General features: G+C 46.7%; 1 protein-coding gene across 2 annotated transcripts in view; it reads left to right on the top strand.

Annotated features, from left to right (window-relative positions):
• Positions 1 to 20,942, top strand: part of LOC144784166 (uncharacterized) — a 561,738-nt gene extending 540,796 nt beyond the window's left edge. For both annotated transcript variants that reach the window (XM_078662839.1, XM_078662840.1), the window contains one exon: positions 19,039 to 20,942. In XM_078662839.1, coding sequence (XP_078518965.1) covers positions 19,039 to 20,402 — 1,364 coding nt within the window. In that variant the 3' untranslated portion in view covers positions 20,403 to 20,942. The remainder of the gene's footprint in view (positions 1 to 19,038) is intronic.
• Positions 20,943 to 21,623: the final 681 nt, after the last annotated feature.

The raw sequence follows: 21,623 nt of genomic DNA, 5'->3' as shown, positions 1-21,623 counted from the left end.
CACCCTCACTCTCACACACACCCTCACTCTCACACACACACCCTCACCCTCACACACCCTCACCCTCTCACACACCCTCACCACTCTACCACACCCTTACCACTCTACCGCCCTCACTCTACCACTCTACCGCCCTCACTCTACCACTCTACCGCCCTCACTCTACCACTCTACCGCCCTCACTCTACCACTCTACCGCCCTCACTCTACCAGTCTACCGCCCTCACTCTACCAGTCTACCGCCCTCACTCACTCTACCGCCCTCACTCACTCTACCGCCCTCACTCACTCTACCGCCCTCACTCACTCTACCGCCCTCACTCACTCTACCGCCCTCACTCACTCTACCGCCCTCACTCACTCTACCGCCCTCACTCACTCTACCACCCTCACTCACTATATCGCCCTCACTCAGTGTGCCTGCATCGTTAGAGGCAGGATGCTTCTCTCATTAAAACACCAGTACCTGATCTCAGTAGTGTGCCTGCACCATCAGAGGCAGGATGCATCTCTCATGAACACACCGGCCCCAGCACCTGATCCCAGTAGTGTGCCTGCATCGTCCGAGGCAGGATGTCTCTCTCATGAACACTCCGGCCCCAGCACCTGATTTCCGTAGTGTGCCTGCTTCGTCAGAGGCAGGATGCTTCTCTCATTAAAACACCAGTACCTGATCTCAGTAGTGTGCCTGCATCGTCCGAGGCAGGATGCATCTCTCATGAACACACCAGCCCCAGCACCTGATCTCAGTAGTGTGCCTGCATCGTCAGAGGCAGGATGCGTCTCTCATGAACACTCCGGCCCCAGCACCTGATCTCAGTAGTGTGCCTGCATCGTCCAAGGCAGGATGCGTCTCTCATCAACACACCGACCCCAGCACCTGATCTCCGTAGTGTGCCTGCATTGTTAGAGGCATGATGCTTCTCTCATTAACACACCAGTACCTGATCTCCGTAGTGTGCCTGCTTCGTCAGAGGCAGGATGCTTCTCTCATTAAAACACCAGTACTTGATCTCAGTAGTGTGCCTGCACCATCAGAGGCAGGATGCATCTCTCGTGAAGACACCGGCCCCAGCACCTGATCTCAGTAGTGTGCCTGCATCGCTAGAGGCAGGATGCGTCTCTCATGAACACACCGGCCCCAGCACCTGATCTCAGTAGTGTGCCTGCATTGTCCGAGGCAGGATGTGTCTCTCATGAACACACCGGCCCCAGCACCTGATCTCAGTAGTGTGCCTGCATCGTCAGAGGAAGGATGCCTATCTCATTAACACACTAGCCCCAGCACCTGATTTTAAGTTGTTTGTGTCTGCTTCGTCAGAGGTAGGATGCTTCTGTCATTGACAACCCACCCCAGCACTTGATCTCAGTAGTGTCAACATTCTCAAAGACAGTATACTTCTCTCATTAACCCACTCCAGCACCTGGTCTCAAGTAGTGTCTCTGCATTCTCAGAGGCAGTATACCTCTCTCATTAATAACGCACCACCAGCGCCTGATCTCCGTAATGTGTCTGCATTCTGAGAGGCAAGATGAGTCTCTCTTTAACAAACCACCCCAGCACCTGATCTCAGTAGTGTGTCTGCATTCTCAGAGGCAGGGTACTTCTCTTCTTAGTTGGCAGGGTATGCCCAGACGTGGGTCCCTTGCTCACTTTGCCACTGGGTTTAAGCTAGCCTGGCTGATGACAGCTGATTAGCCAGAAACAGGTCCCAGGATGCTGTTTCTGGTCCAGGGAAGAAATGGCTTGTCAGTTCGGGCTGGACTGTTCCCATGAGGCACAGGGTCAGACTGATTTGCATATGGCCATGTCTGAACTGGGGTGGCGGAGTGAGCCAAAGAATGATGATGGATTAAACCCAGATCAGTTGACTGGGGGTGAGTGCTTGCAATGTTCAACACTTGCCCATCATCCCCCTTGGTTTTGCTTTACATTCTCAGTGGCAGGAGGCTACTCTAGCTAACAAACCAGGACCTGATATCAGTAGTGTGTCTGCATTCTCAGAGGCAGGATGCTAGTCTAGCTAACACACCACCCCAGCACCTGATTTCAAGTAGTGTCTGCATCGTCAGACGCAGGACGCTACTCTAGCTAACAAACCATCACCAGCACCTGGTCTTTAGTAGTGTGTCTGCATTGTCAGAGACAGGATGCTTATCTCATTAAATACAGAGGCCCAACCTACCCTCTTTTCCCATAGGGCCCAAACCCCCTCTCTTTCAAAATATCTCATTAACAAAGCACCCCAGCTCTGGATCTCAGGAGTGTATCTGCATCGTCAGAGGCAGGATGCTTCTCTCACTTACAAAACACCCTCATCATCTGATCTCAAATACTGTGTCTGCATCATCCGAGGCAGGATGCTTCTCTCATTAACACCCTATCCCCAGCACCTGATTTAAAGAAGTGTGTGTGCATCATTAGAGGCAGTATGCTTGTCACATTAACAAACCACCCCTGAAACTGATCTCAGTAGTGTCTGCATTCTCAGAGACATACTTCTCTCATTAACATTCTATCCCAGCACCTGATCTCAAGTAGTTTGTCTGCATCATCAGAGGCAGAGTGCTTCTCTCATTAACAACCCACCCCAGCAACTGAACACATTATTGTGCCTGCATTCTCAGAGGCAGGATGCTTGTCACATTAATACACTATCCCCAGCACCTGATTTCAAGTAGTGTGTCTGCATCATCATAGGCAGGAGGCTACTCTAGCTAACAAACCAGCACCTGATCTCAAATAGTGTCTGCAGTCTCAGAGGCAGGATGCTTCTCTCACTAACAAACGCCCCCAGCACCTGATCTCAAGTAGTGTGTCTACGTTCTCAGAGGCAGTATGCTTCTCTCACTAATAAACTACCCCAAGCACCAGATCTCAGTAGTGCGTCTCCTTTCTCAGAGGCAGTATTCATCTCTCACTAACAAACCACCCCCAGCAGCTGATCTCAAGTATTGTGTCTGCATTCTCGGAGGCAGGATGCATGTGTCACTAACAAACCAGCACCTAATCTCAAGTAGTGTGTCTGCATTCTATAGGCAGTATGCATCTCTTACTAACAAACGACCCCAAGCACCAGATCTCAGTAGTGTGTCGCCATTCTCAGAGGCAGTATTCATCTCTCACTAACAAACCACCCCCAGCAGATGATCTCAAGTATTGTGTCTGCATTCTCAGAGGCAGGATGCTTGTCTCACTAACAAACCAGCACCTAATCTCAAGTAGTGTGTCTGCATAGTCAGAGACCGGATGCTACTCTAGCTAACAAACCACCACCAGCACCTGATCCTAAGTATTGCGTGTACATTCTCGGAGGCAGGATGCTTCCCTCATTAACACACCAGCCCCAGTATGGGACCTCAAGTAGTGTCTGCATCATTGGATGCAGTATGCTACTCTAGATAACACACCACCACCTGATCTCAATTAGTGTCTGCTTCGTCAGAAGCAATATGCACTCTAGTTAACAAACCAGCACCTGATCTCAGTTATGTGTCTGCATTCTCAGGGGCAGTATGTATCTCTCACTTACAAACCACCCCCAGCACCTGATTTCAAGTAGTGTGTCTGCAACATCAGAGGCGGGTTGCTACTCTAGCAAAAAACCACCCCACCACCTGATCTCAGTAGTGTGTCTACATTCTCAGAGGCAGGATGCTACTCTAGCTACTCCAGTTAATAACAAAGAACTACCAGCACTAGATCTAGCTAACAAAGAACTACCAGCACTAGATCTCAAGTAGTGTGTCTGCATTCTCAGAGGCAGCATACTTCTCTCACTAACAACCCGCCTTAGCACCTGATCTCAGTAGTGTGTCTGCATGCTCAGAGGCAGTTTTCATCTCTCATTGACCAACCACCCACAGCACCTGATCTCAAGTAGTGTGTCTGCTTTCTTAGAGGCAGTATGCTTCTCTCACTAACAAATCACCTGTTAGAAATGGGGGTCTCTAGTTGGCAATGGTTTGCACCATTGTCCAAGTAGTTACCCTTCTTCCTAGTGAGGTAAGGGCGTTACACTCCTAAAATATCCCTCTGGTAGCTTAGCACGAGCAGTCAGGCTTATCTCAAAGACAGTGTGTAAAGCATTTGCATATAACCAACAGTAATACAGTGAAAACACTACAAAAGGACACCACACCAGTTTAGAAAAATATGCAATATTTGTATATATCCAAAACAAGACCAATACTACAAGAGTACAACATACAGTACTTAAAATGTACACTTTGCAAAATATCCTTTTAAAATTGCATAAATATAAAAAATACAGTCCTTCTGAGTTGGTAGCTCCATCCAACAGTTCCGTCTGATCTCGTCTGTCGGGGGTGCCGGCAGACTTGTAAACTGTACCTTTTTCTTTCCGGCCGACACTGTGCGAGCCTGTTGTGGCAACCGTTGCTGTTGCACTGTGAAGTGAAGCGGTGCAATGCCGTCAATGTGCGGTGCAGACAGCAGCTCGGTGACCGTCGTCCAGCGGCGCCAGTGAGACCAGGACTATGACGCGGAGTGAGGCGGTGCTCGTTGTGGTGCTGGCAGGTCATGGTGCAAGCGACAGAACCGGTTAGTGGTAGCTGGCGTTTGTTGACCCAGACTGCTGTGTGGGACGAAGCGATGCATCGGAAAACATACAATGGGTACTCGCAGCCATAATGCGGGCGATCTGCAATGTCCAGCTGACTGCCTTCACATTTGGGGCCAAAAGAAGTAGGTGACAAGCCTGTCAAAGGTCTTGTCCCGCCCCAAATGTCCTGCCAAAGGCACGTCATGAGCCAGACCCTGTTGGAAGATCCTGAAGCACTGGGGTACCACCAGCACACAGGCAGACCCAGGCCCAGGGACCTTAGGCTCGCTGTACAGCAGACCTTTCTTCCAGTAGATCCAGTGTGATCCAGACTGATTACCAGCTGCCTGGTTTGCAGCATGCTGTTGTAAACCTTTCATAGAAGGGCACTGTTTCTGCTCCCTGCTGAATTCTTCCCTGGTGGGATCACCTTCTTGCTGCCAATGGGTCTGCTGAGATAAGTCCCCCAGTTTATATCCAAAACAAGATACCTGCTCCCCTGTAGGCACCGGGGCGTCCCCCTCAAGGTCAGCCTCCTCCCGGATCTTGGGAACCTACAGGGCGGGTTTTCTGTGCCCCCTTCCCTTTCTCTTGGCAGGAACCTGGGCCACTGTTTCAGTCTCCAGGTCCTCCTGATCACCCTTTCTTGCTGCCATGGACCCAGTGATCACACATGCCCATTCTGAAAACCCAAGCATCTCCAAGTGAGACCTGAGCTCAACATCCTTCCACAAAAACTGCTCCAGGTTGTTTTCTACCTGACAATCTACAGGCATGGTAGGGCTTACAACCACCCTCAAGGGACCTAAGATCCCCCATTCAACGAGAACCTGCGCTACCTTACAATGGCAGTCCAAGTTGTCTACAGCAACTACTTGTGGAATGCCCGGGGAATACTTGCTCCTCAGAGACTAGGTGACACTAGACTAAGGTCCTACTGGCTCCAGTATCTCTGAAAGCCTCTACCCTTTTCCCATTGATGGTCACCAAGGCGCTGTATTTCTTAGTGTTAGCAGGCACCTGGGACCATCTCATTGTCCCCTAGTGAGACGAGGGTCATTTCTGTGGGATCCCTACCCTGCTGTGGGGTACCCTTTCTCCCCAAGTGCTACACTAGTCAACACCTTGGTCTGCCCACCAGTGGGTGGCTGTGCCCTCTTGGGACACTTCAAGTGACCCACCTGCTCACAGGCATAGCACTTGCGGAGATGTCTCTGCAGGCTTTCCTAAAAAGACCATTGCTTTCTTGTCTCCTGGGGGATGGGAACCTTTATCCTGGGAATTAGTTTGTAGTCCTGTAGAGAACTCAGATACTTTACCTTTGTCCCCCCCACTCTTCTGCTTGGGATCCTGCCCACCTTTGGCTGAGTATTCCCCATACACTTTCTTGTGGACCCTGGTACTCACCCAGCGGGCCACCTCCATAGCTAGCTTCCTGGGCTCAGTCAGCTTACTATCCACTAAGTGGTGGTGCGGCTCGGCAAAACATAGACCGGACAAGTGCCCCCATCAATCAAGTTGTAGAGCCCCAAAAAATATTTAACACAACACCCCTTCACCCAGCCATCTAGTGATCTGCAGAAAGAATCCACAAATTCCCGCCAAGTGTTTGCATCAGTTTTCTGACTGGACCTAAACTGATCCATGCACTTTTCACGAGTGAGACCACACCTGGTGAGAAGGGCGTCTTTCATGTCAGTGGGTGTCGTTCTGCCCCTTACGCAAAGCTATCAGGGTATCCCTTGCTTCCTCTGAAAAGCGAGGCCACAACTCCGCCCCCCAATTCTTCTCAGTGACCTTTACCCTGCGTATTAGTTTGTAACCCTGTAGAGAACTCCTCTACTTTACCTTTGTCCCCCCACTCTTCTGCTTGTGACCCTGCCCACCTTTGGCTGAGTATTCCCCATACACTTTCTTGTGGACCCTGGTACTCACCCAGTGGACCACCTCCATAGCTAGCTTCTTGGGCTCAGTCCGCTTACTATCCACTAAGTGGTGGTGCGGCTCTGCAAAACATAGACCGGACAAGTGCTCTCATGCAATCAAATTGTAGAGCCCCTGAAAATCTTCCACACAACACCCCTTCACCCAGCCATCTAGTGATCTGTAGAAAGAATCCACAGATTCCCACCAAGCCCCCCAATTCTTCTCAGCGACCCCATTCATCTGGGTAGGGGCCTCATAACCCTGAAACCACCCTTGTAATTTGTCCCCCTTCTTGAATTCCTTGCCTACATTCTTGGGGATGTGTACAATTCTATCTGTCTGCACTGAAGAGTCGAGTGCTAGATGTGCTCTTCAATTCCAGCTCCTTGAGCCCACGCTCATGGTCTAGAACCTTTCTTTGCTATTCCATCTTGAGCCTCTCAAGCTCTATCTCATGCCTCCTGGCCTCCCTTCCGTCCTCCAGCTCTTCTGCGGACAAACCACTGCTGCCTGGAGGGACCGCCCCTCTCAAAAGCACATCCACCCTAGGGGTAGGCTCCTCTGCCTCCCCACTAAGGACTCCATACTGCCCACAGGCATATCTGGCTGCTACCCAAGCCCTCAGCGCCTTTTGTAGCTCCTCCTTCCAGGTGAGTCCTCTGACTTGGACTTTTAGGTTATTACAAATGGCTTTCAACTCTTTGACGTAGGTTCCCAAACTTTCCTCCTCAAAGGCTACCTAAGAATGCAATGGATGATGCTGTTGTGCCAGGCATGATGCAGTAGGAAGTTAGTTAACAAATGATGGGATCACAAAAATAGACCGAAAAGAAACAATATTTGGTACACAATGTTCTGCAATATGGTAGTAATGCACACCAATTACTGTAAGTCAAGTGCACACGCAAGTCCTACCCTCACCGCTGGCAACCATTGTTAGAAGTGGGGGTCTCTAGTTAGCAATTGTTTGCACCTTTGTTCAAGTAGGGATCCTTCTCCCTAGCCTGGGTAGGGGAGTTACACTCCTAAAATAACCCCTGCTTACCTCCTTGGTAGCTTGGCACGAGCAGTCAGGCTTATCTCAGAGGCAGTGTGTAAAGCATTTTCACATAAATATTACAGTGAAAACACTAAAAAAGGACACTACACCAGTTTAGAAAAAATCCAATATTTTTATGTATCCAAAAGAAGACCAAAACTATAAGAGTCCAACATGCAGTACTTAAAAATATATACTTTGCAAGTTAGCCTTTTAAATCATCAAAAACACAGTTCTTCCAAGTTGGGTGCTCCGTCAGGGGCTACCGCGATACTGAAAACAGAATCCAACAGTTCTGTCTGACCACGTCGGTTGGGGGGTGTCGGCAGACTCGTAAACAGTACCTTTTCCGTTGCTGCCGACACAGTGCGTGCAGGTCATGGCAACCATCGCGGTTGTGATGAGAAGTCAAGTGGTGCAGTGTACGGTGCCCTCAAGGCGCGGTGCAGGCCGCGGCATGTTGGCGACTGTCCAGCGGCTATGATGCGGAGTGAGGCGGTGCTTGTTGCAGTGCTGGTAGGTCATAGTGCAAGCAACAGAGCCGGTTAGCGGGAGCTGGCATCGGTCGGCCCAGACTGCTGTGTGGTACGAGGTGGTGTGTCGTGAAACGTACGAGCGGTGCCCCAGCCATGATGCAGTGACGGTTGTCGAAGTCAGAAGGCAACAACAGTGTTGGTGAGGCCAGAGCGGTGAAGTGAAGCGAGACGGTGCGGAGTTTCCATGCCCACAGGTCACGGTGCAAGCACCAGCTCGGTAGAGGGTGGTGGTCGTCATCAGTGAGACCAGGGTTACGGTGCGAGATGTGGAGGCGCCTTCAGGATACGGTGCCAGCAACGGAGACTGTTGCTTTTTTTTCCTTCTCTGTGGCAACTGAAACAAAGGTTCCTGAAGCTGTACTCAGAGGTTGGTTAAGTCTTTGCAGTCCCTGAGACTTCAGAACAGAAGGCAAGCTCTACTTAAAGCCCTTGGAGATACTCCATAGAAGTAAAGAAAGTCCAGTCCTTTCACTGCACAAGGCAGAAGCAGCAAGTGCAGGCCAAACCCTACAAAGCAACAACACAGCTAAGGGGCAGTGTTCTCCTGGCAGCTCTTCTTCTTGGTAGGTTCCTTGATTCCAGGGTGTTCTAAAGTTCTGGGGTTTAGGTCCCTATATTTATGCTCAGTTTCTCTTTACTCTCTCAGGCAGAGAGACTCTGAGCTCAGTCCAAACCAGTTCTGTCCTCTCTGGCGCAGCTTCCCAGCAGGAGGTAGAGACAGCGTTGTGTGAGGCAGACCAGTCCCATTCAGGTGCAAGGAAATCTCCTCCCACTACACTAAATGCAGCCCATGTCTATTCAGCCCAGCCCTGACTCATCCAGAAAAGGCAGGACACACCTCAACCTCCCGTGGCTGTCGGACAGTGAATGCACATCTCCAGACCCTGTCACTCCAAAGCCAGACAGTCAATCCACAAAACCAGCAGAGACACATAGGATGGTTTAGCAAGAAAGTACCTACTTTCTAAAAGTGGTATTTTCAAACACAGAACATAAAAATCTTTACTAAAAAAGGCATTTTTACATTCTGAGTCCAAGCATATTAAACTCCATTTCCAAATCTTGTCCCGATGGGAAGATATGCTTACGAGATGTTGCCATTGGAGGTCGGGGTGCCGCAGGGCTCTGTGTTGAGCCCTACTTTGTTTAACATCTACATGGCACCCCTGGCGGCTCTGGCGGAGTCCCATGGTGCCCAGATCGTGTCCTATGCTGACGACACCCAGCTTCTTTTTACTTGCCCGAAGGGTGCTGATTTCGACGGTGTGCAGATCAGTGGCTGCTTAGGAGCGGTTTTCCAATGGTTTGAGCAACACAGCCTGAAATGCAATTTCAATAAGTCGGAGCTGCTATTTTTTGGCTGTCCAACAGCCCCCAGGTGGCAGTCTTGGTGGCCACCAGACATGTTCCCTCCCTTGGCGGTGTCCTCCAGGGCTAAGAACCTGGGTGTACAGATTGACGATGGATTGACACTGAAACCCCAGGTCATGGGCCTCGTGGGCAAGTGTTTTGATATCATCAAAATGCTCAGAAAATTCCTCCCGATGTTGTCTCTATGTCACCGGAAAGTGATGGTCCAGGCTTTGATAGGTACCCGCCTGGATTATTCTAATGTGCTTTATCTGGGCCTGCCGAATTTTCTCATTTCTTGCCTGCAAGTTGTACAGAATGCCGCTGCTAGAGCCATTTTTGGCTTCCATCGCAGAACAAGTGCGACGGCACTGTTACAAAAACTTTGCTCCCCATCAGAAAGCACGTGGCTTTTAAGGCTCTCACGCTAGCCTTCAAGGCGCTCCATGGCATTGGAGCCAAATATATTAGACACAGGCTGGCTTTTTATATGCCTTCACGCACTTTGAGGTCAGCTTCCCTGGCCTTGGCAACTGTTCCTCCTGTCCGACGGGCCCGACTGGGCGGACGTTCCTTTCGTTATCTAGCTCCCAAATTGTGGAACTCCCTGCCTGTCCCCCTGAGTCAGAATACCTCTAACAAATTTACCTTTACAATAGGGAGTCACAAGATTGAGAAGGTCAAGTCATTTTATTCCAAAGAATGCTGAGCCGTTCCTAGAGAGGAGAGATATGAGTAAAGGGATGCGGAGAATGTTGTAATGGTAAAGAGGGATTACCCCTGGGTATCCATTGTGTTGGATTTAATGCCTTCACACACCTTTGCAGGTGTCATGCTTCATCATTTGGGCTTGCTCCTCGTTGGGTCAGCGGTGCAATACTCAACGGGCGACACCTCAAAGAGGGGCTCTTTAGCGGATATCTTTTTCCAACAGCCGTATAGGTGAAGTGCGGGTGTGGGGCCAGTAAGGATTGTAGACGTATTGAGAGTGATTAAAATAAAGCTAGTGGTACCAAGGAACAATTTATTCTGGCGGTCCACTGCTTTAGTTAAAAACGAGATCTAGAGGGTGAGTCTGGAATATTATGCTTCCAGAAACCTACCAGAGAGTGCTAATATCTGGTCAACATGTTTCTCGCTTGTGTTTATTAACGGGCGAATCGTCAGGACCTATGAAAACTATATAGCAGGTATCCACTGCGTTACTGTCTACAGAGAGTCACTAATGTATTCAAATTACACACTAGTGTGAGTAAAACTATTTACAAATGGAATCAAACAAGGGGGAAGAAAACCATTATGTTGTCCCTATTTTACCCTTCTTCCATGTGTTAATCTGTGTTAAGCTGTCAGTACCTGTTAAGGAAAGAGGAGAAGCAAATCACAGAAGGAATACACATTACCGCATCAAATAACGTCATATCAACATGCCAGTGAAATATCACCAGCGCGCATGGTCACGCTATGGGTTGTGTACATGCACTCTTCTATGTGGAATCATTAAGTGAGAATGCTCCGGTCGACAAAAACTTTAAAAGTACTAAAAATACCAAAATGGCATGGGATGCAGCGTGCAGTCCTAAGGTGGTACAGGTGTGTCAACTCACCTAAAAAGTGTAATGTACAGTTAGCAACAGTATCCAGCGGGTAAAGCTTCGGGTAAGATCTTCCACCGCAAGGCTATGTGCAAGGGGGAACTTGGGTTAAGCAGCACTGTATGAAGGAACAATTGGTGACGTTTCTTTATGTAAACAAATAGGTAATACATTGTCCTTAACGGTGAGTAAGGGTCTAGTAATAGCGGGAACCTCGCACTCATGCTGGTAGATATGTGGGACCTCGTTGGTGGCTTCCTAGGTCTGTTAGATAGTGGGTCCTATCTCGCATAGGGGGTAGGATCATGTTATTGAGTACTAGTTGTTAGATACGGGAAGTGTAAACAGCCTGTGACCATTCTTAAGGATAGATATTTGTTTGGCAGGGAGTCTTCAACTTAAACACAAGGACCTTATTATGCATCTCTATATTATCAATGCGCATCTCACATGGTTGTTTAGCGACTGTGGTGTATAATGGTAGCCCATAAGGATTCATTGGTCAATGCCCACATATCTTATACAGCATTACTAAATGCAATTGTAGCCTTAGCGTGATATATATTGATGAGGAAGCAAAGGGGAAGTCTGTTGTGGCTTACCTGTAAAGCGTCAGATTCACTTGTAATGGCAACGCTGCAACAGACCTGCATTATTAGATCTCAATTTAGCAGGGTAACGCAAAGTGTTAGTTTATCGCGGGTCAGAATGCGCCGCATTGTTAGACTAGGAGATTACAGGGTAATGCAGGCAGTAAAGTGGCTGAGTGAAGGGTCCTCAGTGTTGGTCGGTGGATCTCTGTAACGCGTTCGACCTTCCTTTCCTAGCCCCGATTTAACTTTAAAAAAAATTAATTAATTGCACATTAAAGGGCATCTGTGGGTAGCGCTAGGATTGGGTCAAGGGTTACCACTGTATTAGGGAACTTACTTGGGAGTTCCCGAGCTGCTCTTCTCGCGCCTACCCCTCGCCGCTGGATCCGGGTGGAGGCGGTAGGCAGGGAAGGGCGTGACTATAAAGGCTGTCGGGCGGGGCGATCCCGGTTGATATCGTCCCGCGATTTACTGTGTGGAAAAGGAGCAGCCATCTTATAGTGCATAATATCATTCGGACTCCAGTGGAGGGGAGCTCAGAATGTACTCTAAATATTTCCGTAGAGTATTCTCCGCAGATTATTACCAAGTTAAAGGCTCACGCGTCGATATGGGGCACATTTTAGGGAGGACATTAATAATATTGTCAGGTCGCTAGCGAAAGCGGTTAGGGGTGTTACTCGCTATGTTAATTCTCCTACGTGGTAACCATTGAATAAATGGCCAAATATCCAGCTGGTTACGTGGTATAAATGTCGGCTTACTAGAGGGAGATGCACCCTAGGTTATGTGGTAGTATACCAAAAGTCGAGTGGCCATATTGTAACAGGTATTAAAAGCAGGGATTGCACTGGGAGCCAGTAGGTAATATTATTATTTCATTAACTTGCCATTTTCTGAAGGAAGACCTGGCATCTTGCTTAACGAAATGTTCCTGCTGCATGACTTTAAGCTATAATGGTGCCTCAAGGTGTCGCTTACTACCAGAATTAGTGGGCTAGTGGTGGTTCCTAGTAAGGTGTATAATGTTCAGAGTGTACTCCAAGGAATGTCTTCATTCAAACCCCGGCTGTCAGAGGATAGTCTGTGTATCCATCGTTGTTCTTTATAGAACAGGCTTTGTTTGGATACCCTCTGGCTGGCTTCGAGTATCAGCCATTGAAGTGAGTCAGGGGTGTGTTCCATTTCCAGATAATGTCTACACATCTTGGTGTTATTCTTCTTACACCTAAAATTACTTCGGTGTTCTGAGATTCTTGTTTTCATATTTCGTGTGGTCATGCCCACGTAGTACAGGGAGCAAGGGCATATGAGTAAGTTAATGAAGTTTGAACTGTTGCAGTTGGTGTGGCCCCTCATCTCCCACACAAAGGTGTCTGTAAGGTAAATGGTTTTGTGGATTTTGGTGAAGGGACATGCTGCACAACCACCGCAGGGGTAATGACCTCTGACGTCTGGTAGATTCCACAAGGTGGTCTGTCGAGGTGTTTGCTTCATTTTCTTGGGCCTGGTGTGGACCAAAATATTTTTGATATTTTTTGACCTTTTTAACGCAAATCTAGGTGGGTCTATTGTGGGCATCCCTGTATTCAGTATTGGCCAATGGCGTCTCACAATTCTCCTAACCTCATTTGATGCTGGAGTGAATGTAGTTACACAAGTCATGGGTTGATTAGCCAATGATTCCCTTTCTTTAGGCTCTAATAGGCCTTGTCTGTGATTGTTTCTTGCCCTTTTCAGGCACTTCTGTATCTCCCTTGTCGGATACCCTCTCTCTGTCAGGTTTCTTGAAAGGATCGATGCCTCAGTTTTGCAGTTTTCCATTGTACTACAATTCCGTCGTATTCTAAGGAATTGCCCAAATGGGAGGTTGTTGCGTAGGGCAAAAGGGTGGTGACTGGTAAAATGTAAGAGACTGTTACGGTCTGTACTCTTCTTAAACAGGGTGGTACTGAGGGATCCCCCTTCAATACTGATTTTTAGATCCAGAAATGCTATTTCTCTGTCTGATGCAGTAATAGTGAACTTCAAATATGGGTTCAACAAGTTGATCCATGTGAAGAACTCCCTATAGGATTCTGCATTGCCCGTCCAAAATATAAAAATATCGTCTATGTATCGCTTCCATAGTTTGATATTGTTCAGGTACGGGTTTGATATCGCTGATATGTGCTTTTCCTCAAAATCGGCAATGTAGAGGCAGGCCACACTGGGGGCTACCATGCTTCCCATACAGGTGCCCTGTGTTTGGTGATAGTGCTGGCCCTTGAATTCAAAATAATTCTCTGTCAGTACCTTTTCTGCGCATTCCATAATGAAGGTGGTAGGGGTGGGTGATACCCATGGCGTCTTGTTGATTACTTCCTCAATGACCCCTAGTGAGGCCCTCTGGGGGATGTTAGTATAGAGGGCCTCTACATCTAGTGTGATCAGGTAGTCAATTGAGGGAGCATCTTCATAATCTTGTAGAAGGCGCAACATATCAGTTGTGTCCTGTATGTAGGATGGAATTTGTTTTACGAGGGGTTGGAGGAAATGGTCGCAGAATTGGGACAGCGGTTCCAATACTGAGTCGATGCCCGAGACGATTGGGCGTCCCGGGACAGGTGTAAGTCCCTTGTGAATCTTAGGGAGCGTGTAGAAGTACGGCACCCTAGGATTCTTCTTGACCAGAAAGTCTGCCTCTCTCTTACTAATCCAACCGTGACACTCAGCAGATTCCACCAAGCTAGTGATGGAGATAGCGATGCGTTCAGTGGGGTTATGCGCGATGGCCGTGTAATAACGGGTGTCATTGAGTTGTCTTAGGCATTCGATGTCGTAATCTGTGGTGTTCATAATGACCGTAGCTCCCCCCTTATCGGCCTGTTTTATGGTAAGGGTAGGGTCATTGGCAAGTATATCTAGAGTATCACTTTCGGCCTTAGATAAATTGCTGTGGGAGGGCGTGTTGGTTAGGCTCCTCACGTCCTTAAGTACAGCCTGCTCAAATGTCAGGACCTCGTTGGGTACCATACCACTGTGTGGAGTAAAAGTGGAAGGGTTATGGAGACCGGAGTCATCACTTGGCTCTTGTGATTTTCCGTCGAAGTAGGCATGTAATCTTACTTTTCTGAAGAATTTCTGTAATTCTACAGTTTGTTGAAATGTGTCTGTTATAGGCGTGGGAACAAATCCGAGGCCTTTTTGTAGTACTCTCTCTTGTTCGGTGGTAAGCTGGTAAGTGGAAAGATTCACCACCAGACTTATTTCTTGCTCGTTTTGCTGCAAGTGTCCATTCCCTGTGGTGTCGTGTCCTCCCACTGGACTCGTTTGTCCGTTGCGTTTCCTCTCTTTCGCCCTCGCCCTCTGCCCCAACCTCTGTCTAAAAAAGGTTGGTTACCCTGAGGAGCAAATTGAGGGGGATATTGCGTGCCGAACTGAGGCATCGTTTGGGGGAACGTGGGATATTGCCAAAGGGGTGGTCCCTGATATGGCATCTGAGGATGAGGGAAGGTATATTGTCCTCGTCTTCCTCCTCTTCCTCCCCTTCGTTGGCGTGGTTGCCAACCGTCCTCGCTTGAATTGCTGCCACTATTAGACCCTCTCCTGGAGGAGTTATCGCTGGACTCGGATAGGTAACCCGCGCCTGATGGGGTGAAACCCGCTTTCAGGTATGGGTATACTTTCTCTTTTTCAAAACGGCTGATATCTTTTTGTAGTTTGGTCACTTTCTGTTTCATAAGGTATTCCTTATGTTCACTTATGTCTTTGTTGATCTCGGCTAGTTTTGTTTTAAAGCCGGGGTTGGGGACAGCATTCTTCAGTGTCGACTCTAATGTCTGGATACGTTCCAGTAGAGCATCAGCGAGTCGTTTAGAAGTGTTCACTATCAAGAATAATAGGTCATGTGTGCATTTCCATGATATCTGTGACCATTCAACCCTTTACTCATATCTCTCCTCTCTAGGAACGGCTCAGCATTCTTTGGAATAACTTGACGTTGCGGGCAATAGCTGCAGCTGGACCTTCTACTTTGCTTTAAGTAGTAATAGCCCGGTCCTCCTCCCTTTGTACCCAAGGTCAAGTCATTCTCATATCTAGGCGTTTTGTTTGATGGGTTATTAAAATGTAACGCTTTGATAGAGGATCGTTGTCTTAAAATGATTGCCGCCAATGGGGCAATAGCCAGTTATGGTCGAAGGTTGGGGAGATGGTGCCCTGAACAGGTGATGATCCTATACAACTCAGTATGTTGCTCTAAAGTTACTTATGGGGCAGAGGTGTGGGGCTTTGCTAATGTTTGTCAATTGCAGCGGAGGGAGAATAAACATCTTCGATCCGTCCTGAAAGTCCCACACAGTGTAACAGCCTCAATAGCACATAGGGAGTTAGGGATCCCCCACCTTGAAGATTTGATAAAGGTTAAGCCAATTCTAGCCTGGCTAAAGCTCTGGACAAACCAAGAGGCGAGCCTAAGCAGGGCAATACTGAAGGACTGCTTGGGCAGAGAAAAATGGTTGCGAATCCCGTGGCTCAGCTATGTAAAATCTGTATTGGTAAGTCTGGGTCTAGGGAATCTTTTCATTGACCCGACTGCGATCATCCCTCAGCACTCGACAATTGTTAAAAAAGCGTTTTTTGCACACAAAGCCGCACAAAGAATAGAACAAGAAAGGCTAAAATCACAGTGTGTGCATACAACCTTGTAAAGACCACAGAAGGAATGGAACCCTATTTATATCTGTTACATAACGTACAGGAAAGGTTTTTAATGACCCGTTTTAGGCTCAAATTTTTACCTTATTTATTGGGATCGCCATTAGGGTACTATCCCACTATTGAGCAGAAGGGAACCTGCGGCTGCGACAATAGGTCTCCGCAGGATTCCCTTCATTTTGTATTAATATGTTTGTTTTATTCTGAACCCAGACGTAGATTCTTGGTTGATATTTAAAAAAAATCAAATATTAAATGTGCAAGAGAGGCTTTGATTTTTTTACAACAGGCGTCGGACCCACTTACATTGTGCTGCATTATTAATTTTATCAAAGTAGCTGTCTGATTAAGCGCAACTAGAGGGGGGGGGGGAATCATGAGAATTCTGTGATTGGTTTTAATGGATCATAATGTTTATTTAATGTTTATTTAATTCATTGGGATCTTGTTGGTGTATTCACATCAGGTTACATGTTAATTTGATTGTTTTGTTTTAAAAGGGATGAACTTAATGCATAATGATTGTTTGGACTTTTATGGTGATTTTTAATCATCGAATAAAGAACCCAAATGAAATGAATGAGTCAGAATACCAGCCTTCTGAAATTTAGGAAAGAGCTAAAGACATGGACCTTTGTACAATAGTTCTCGGCCTGGTCTGACCGTGCCTAAGCATCTGTTCTCAATCTGATAAAGCGCCGGGACACTCCTTTGGAGTAGCTGAGCGCTATATTAAGACAAACTTTAACATAACATAACATAAGCAAATTCCCATTCTATCTTATCACACAGATAGCCTTGCAGAGGTGAAAGCCGAAATACATTGTAATTCACCACCAGGTCCTGTCACACACACCAGTACATGTCCTACCTTTAACATACACAGCACCCTGCCCACATGAATACCTTGGTCCTACCTTAGGGGTGACTTACATGTAAAAGAAGGGAAGAATAGGGCCTTGCAAGTAGGTGCACTTGCCAGGCTAACATGGGAGTTACAAACTGTGCGCAGACACTGCAGTGGCAGATCTGAAACCCCATTTCAGGGCTGCTTTAGTGGGTGGCACAATCGGTGCTGGAGGCCCACTAGCAGCATTCGATTTTCAGGTCCTGGCACTCTCATTGCACTTTACTAGGGACTTACTAGTAAACCAGATATGCCAATCATGGAAACACCAATCCACAACATAATTTGCAACAGGAACATTTGCACTTTAACAGCAGTGAGAAAGTGCGCAGAGACATAAAACAAGCAAAAACCAAGTCAAAACCAGGAGGTCAGAAAGCAAAAAGCCAGGGGAAACACACCAAAAGATGCCAGGTCTAGCACCACCCCAGAACCTGATCTCAGTATTGTGTCTACATTCTCAGAGGCAGTATACATCTCTCACTAACAAACCACCCCAGCAGCTGATCTCAGTAGTGTGTCTGCATTCTCAGAGAAAGTATGCATTTCTCACTAACAAACCACCCCAGCACCTGATCTTAAGTAGTCTGTCTGCATTCTCAGAGGCAGGATGCTTCTGTCATTAACACACCAGCCACAGTACGTGGCCTCAAGAAGTGTGTGCATCGTCAGAGGCAGTATGCTTCTCTCACTAACAACCCAGCACCTGATCTCAAGTATTTTGTCTACATTTTCCGAGGCATGAGTTTTCTCTCATTAACACACCAGCCCCAGTAACTGACCTCAAGTAGGGAGTCTGTATCATCGGAGGAAATATGCTACTCTAGCTAACAAACTACCCCAACACCTGATCTCAGTAATTTGTCTGCATTCTCAGAGGCAGTTTGCTTCTCTCACTAACAAACCACCCCAGCACCTGATCTCAAGTAGTGTGTCAGCATTGTCGGAGGCAGGATGCTTTTCTCACTAACACACCCCACCACCTGATCTCAGTAGTGTGTCTGCATTTTCAGAGGTAGGATGCAACTGTAGCTAACAAACAAGCACCTGATCTCAAATAGCGTGTCTACATTCTCAGAGGCTGGATGCTACTCTAGCTAGCAAACCACCCAGCACCTGATCTCAAGTAGTGTGTCTGCGTTCTCAGAGGCGGGATGCTTCCCTCATTAACAGCTGACACCCAGCGCCTGCTCTCTGTAGTGTGTCTGCATTCTCAGAGGCATTGTGCTTCTCTCACTAACAACCCACCCCAGCACCTGATCTCAAGTAGTATGTCTAGATTCTCAGAGGCAGGATGCTGATCTAGCTAACAAACCACCACCACCACCACCACCTGATCGTGTCTACATTCTCAGAGGCTGGATGCTACTCTAGCTAGCAAACCACCCCAGCACCTGATCTCAAGTAGTGTGTCTGCATTCTCAGAGGCAGTATGCTTCTCTCACTAACAACCCACCACAGCACCTGATCTCAGTAGTGTGTCTGCATCATTAGAGGCAGGTTGCTTCTGCCATTAACAACCCTCTACCAGCACTTAATCTCAAGTAGTGTATCTGTATTCTCAGAGGCAGGATGCTGCTCTCACTGACAAACCACCCCAGCACCAGATCTTAAGCATTGTGTCTGACAACCCTGGGGTGAATGCTTCTCTAACAAACAATCCGCCAGCACCAAATTCTAATCTGTACATCTGCATGCAACAGAAGTAAGAGGTTCTTGGGGTAGCATACTATTGAAACATCTTGGCAAGATAATCTGGTGAAATAGATTTCTCTTTTTGCAGATCATACAATAACAGATTTATTTTCTTTCCATATTTTGCAATGCAGGTGAGCATCTACCAGGGACCATGATGAAGGATAAAGTACTCCAGAATGAGGAGTCCGCATTTGAATCAGAAAAAAGTAATCCACATCAAAATGGACACCAATTTACCATGAATCAGATTAATTCAAAAAAAATGTTTTGGGGTTTGTATAACAGTACTAGTTTCACAGCTGCAGTAAAACATGAAAACAGTCAGGAATTGGAGGAACAAACCAATGCCCACCTACCGCTGGTAAAGCTCGAAAGCCACCAAGAAGCTTATATGCTGGAGACATCAAACAAGACTGGTGAAGATCTAGCAGTCCATGAACAGATACAAGTTGGTGAGAAGCAATTAGGAGGAGCTGAAACCACATTAGCTTTAAACCACAAGAATTTGGTTGGGCCCCACACCACCAACGTCGCCCAGAAACCATTCCCATGCAATCTTTGTGGTAGAAGCTATTTTCGAAAGCAACATCTTGTAGGCCACCAGAAGACACACATGCAAGAGAGACCGTATGCTTGTCAGGATTGCAAGAAGCGCTTCTATTTCAAGCACCATCTGGTTGTGCACCAACGAATCCACACTGGTGAAAAGCTTTATAGCTGCTGCGACTGTAGCCTCAAATTCACCCACAAAGGAAACTTTGAGACTCACCGCAGGACTCACACCGGAGAGAAACCCTTTGTCTGTACTGAGTGCATGCGGAGGTTCTCCAGGAAGGCAGATCTCATAATTCATGAGAGAATCCACACAGGGGAGAAACCCTTTTTGTGCACGGATTGTGGGAAAAATTTCAAGCGAAAACAGCACATGATACGTCATCAGAGGACACACACTGAGGAGAAGAGCTTCACTTGCGATGAAGGTAAACAAGATTTCTCTAAGAAGAGCACCTCTCCAAGCCATAAGCTCAATCTCACAGGAGATAAACCACTTGGGTGTCAGACACCCCTTGTCTGCGAAGTCTGTGGTAAGACCTTATTTAAAAAAGTCGCTTTTCTCAGGCATCAAAAGACCCACTCAGGAGATAAACCCTTTGCGTGCCTGGACTGCAGCAAGAGCTTTATGTTCAAGGCTGATCTCAAAACTCATCAGAGAATACACACAGGAGAAAGGCCATTCCTGTGCACTGTGTGTGGAAAGGACTTCCACTGCAAGCAGCACTTAGTGCGACACAAAAGAATTCACACAGGAGAGAAGCGATTTCAGTGTATGGAATGTGGGCAGGGCTTTGTTCAGAAGAACAATCTGGCAAAGCACAAACAAATTCACAGTGAGCAGAGGCCTTTTCCCTGCCCAATATGTAGGGGTAGTTTTTTTCTGAAGCACAATCTTGTGAAACACATGAAAATCCACGGAGGTAAAACGGTAAGCCAATGAGCTGGTCAGAGTGAAGTTCAGAGTGTATGTACACATGAGAGTTTATGTGACTAAAGGGGAAGTGTACTGAGCATTTCAGGTATCTTCTATGTGTGACTTCACAGTAGACTCTACCAGGAGTAACAGGTAGTGCAAGAAGAGGGTTGACAGATTAGTGGACCACGCGGGTGGGCATTCATATGAAATATACAAGAAGACCAAAGGGTTTGAGTATCACTTTTTAGGGAAGATTACGGTTTGCCTCTAATAATAGGGCTAGCCTGGAACATTTTAAGATGAGTCGGGTCTATTTTAATACCCAAAAACCAATTAAAAAGGAGAATATACTATGTTGATCTATTTTCGGCCAAGAATCAAGCCATCAAAAAGTATCAACCTATCAAATATGATCCAATTCCATTTTAAGGGGTTTTGTGATTCCGTTTCATAATCCAACTTTTATTCATTTTTCAAAACACTTATTTCAATCAGCCCAGCCAATGCATTTCATCGCTCTCGACTTCATCATGTCTGTAAATAAATAAAAAAATACATCACTCATGTGTACTGTATATTTATAAACAGATACAATAATTTACAAAATACACCCTTAGTGCATCTACACACCAAGACTATCCACTGTGTATAATCTACATGATCAATATATGTAATATATATATATATTTTTAACACAAATTTTACAGTGCGTCAAAAAGATATTGAAAAATCCATTCCTAATAAAACACCTTCCTGCCTATATACAACCTAAAAAAACCTTGCTCATATTGCAAAGAGGTTCTTGTTTCCTATTTACATTCATTCAATGTATCACACTACAATCTCATGCCCTATTTAATCAATATTGGATGACTTTACATTGCTATGCTTATAAACTGGACCTTAAATCTTAAACTCTATTTACATTTTCTGTTAATAGAATTGAATCTCATGCTGTATGTAATCCCTGTTGGGTAATCTTCTCCTGCTATCCTGTTGAAGTCCACCTTTTCTTTCGACTTCTCAAATTCCCATATACATTTTTCTACATTTGCTATATAGATTTCACTCACTTTGCATTAAAAATACTTCATATTTCGATTTGGCGTGTGGTGTACCATCTGGTTCAATATCTTCCTGGAGAATCAATCTCTTTCCCTGAGTGGTTCAGTACCCCCTTAATTTATCTATAATTAGAAAATAACAAGAGTGAGCACCTAGGAACTCATATTCCTATCCAACATA

This window comes from Lissotriton helveticus, chromosome 10 (genome assembly GCF_964261635.1).
Source record: "Lissotriton helveticus chromosome 10, aLisHel1.1, whole genome shotgun sequence".
Lineage (NCBI taxonomy): Eukaryota > Metazoa > Chordata > Amphibia > Caudata > Salamandridae > Lissotriton > Lissotriton helveticus.
This window is presented reverse-complemented; position numbering and strand designations above follow the sequence as displayed.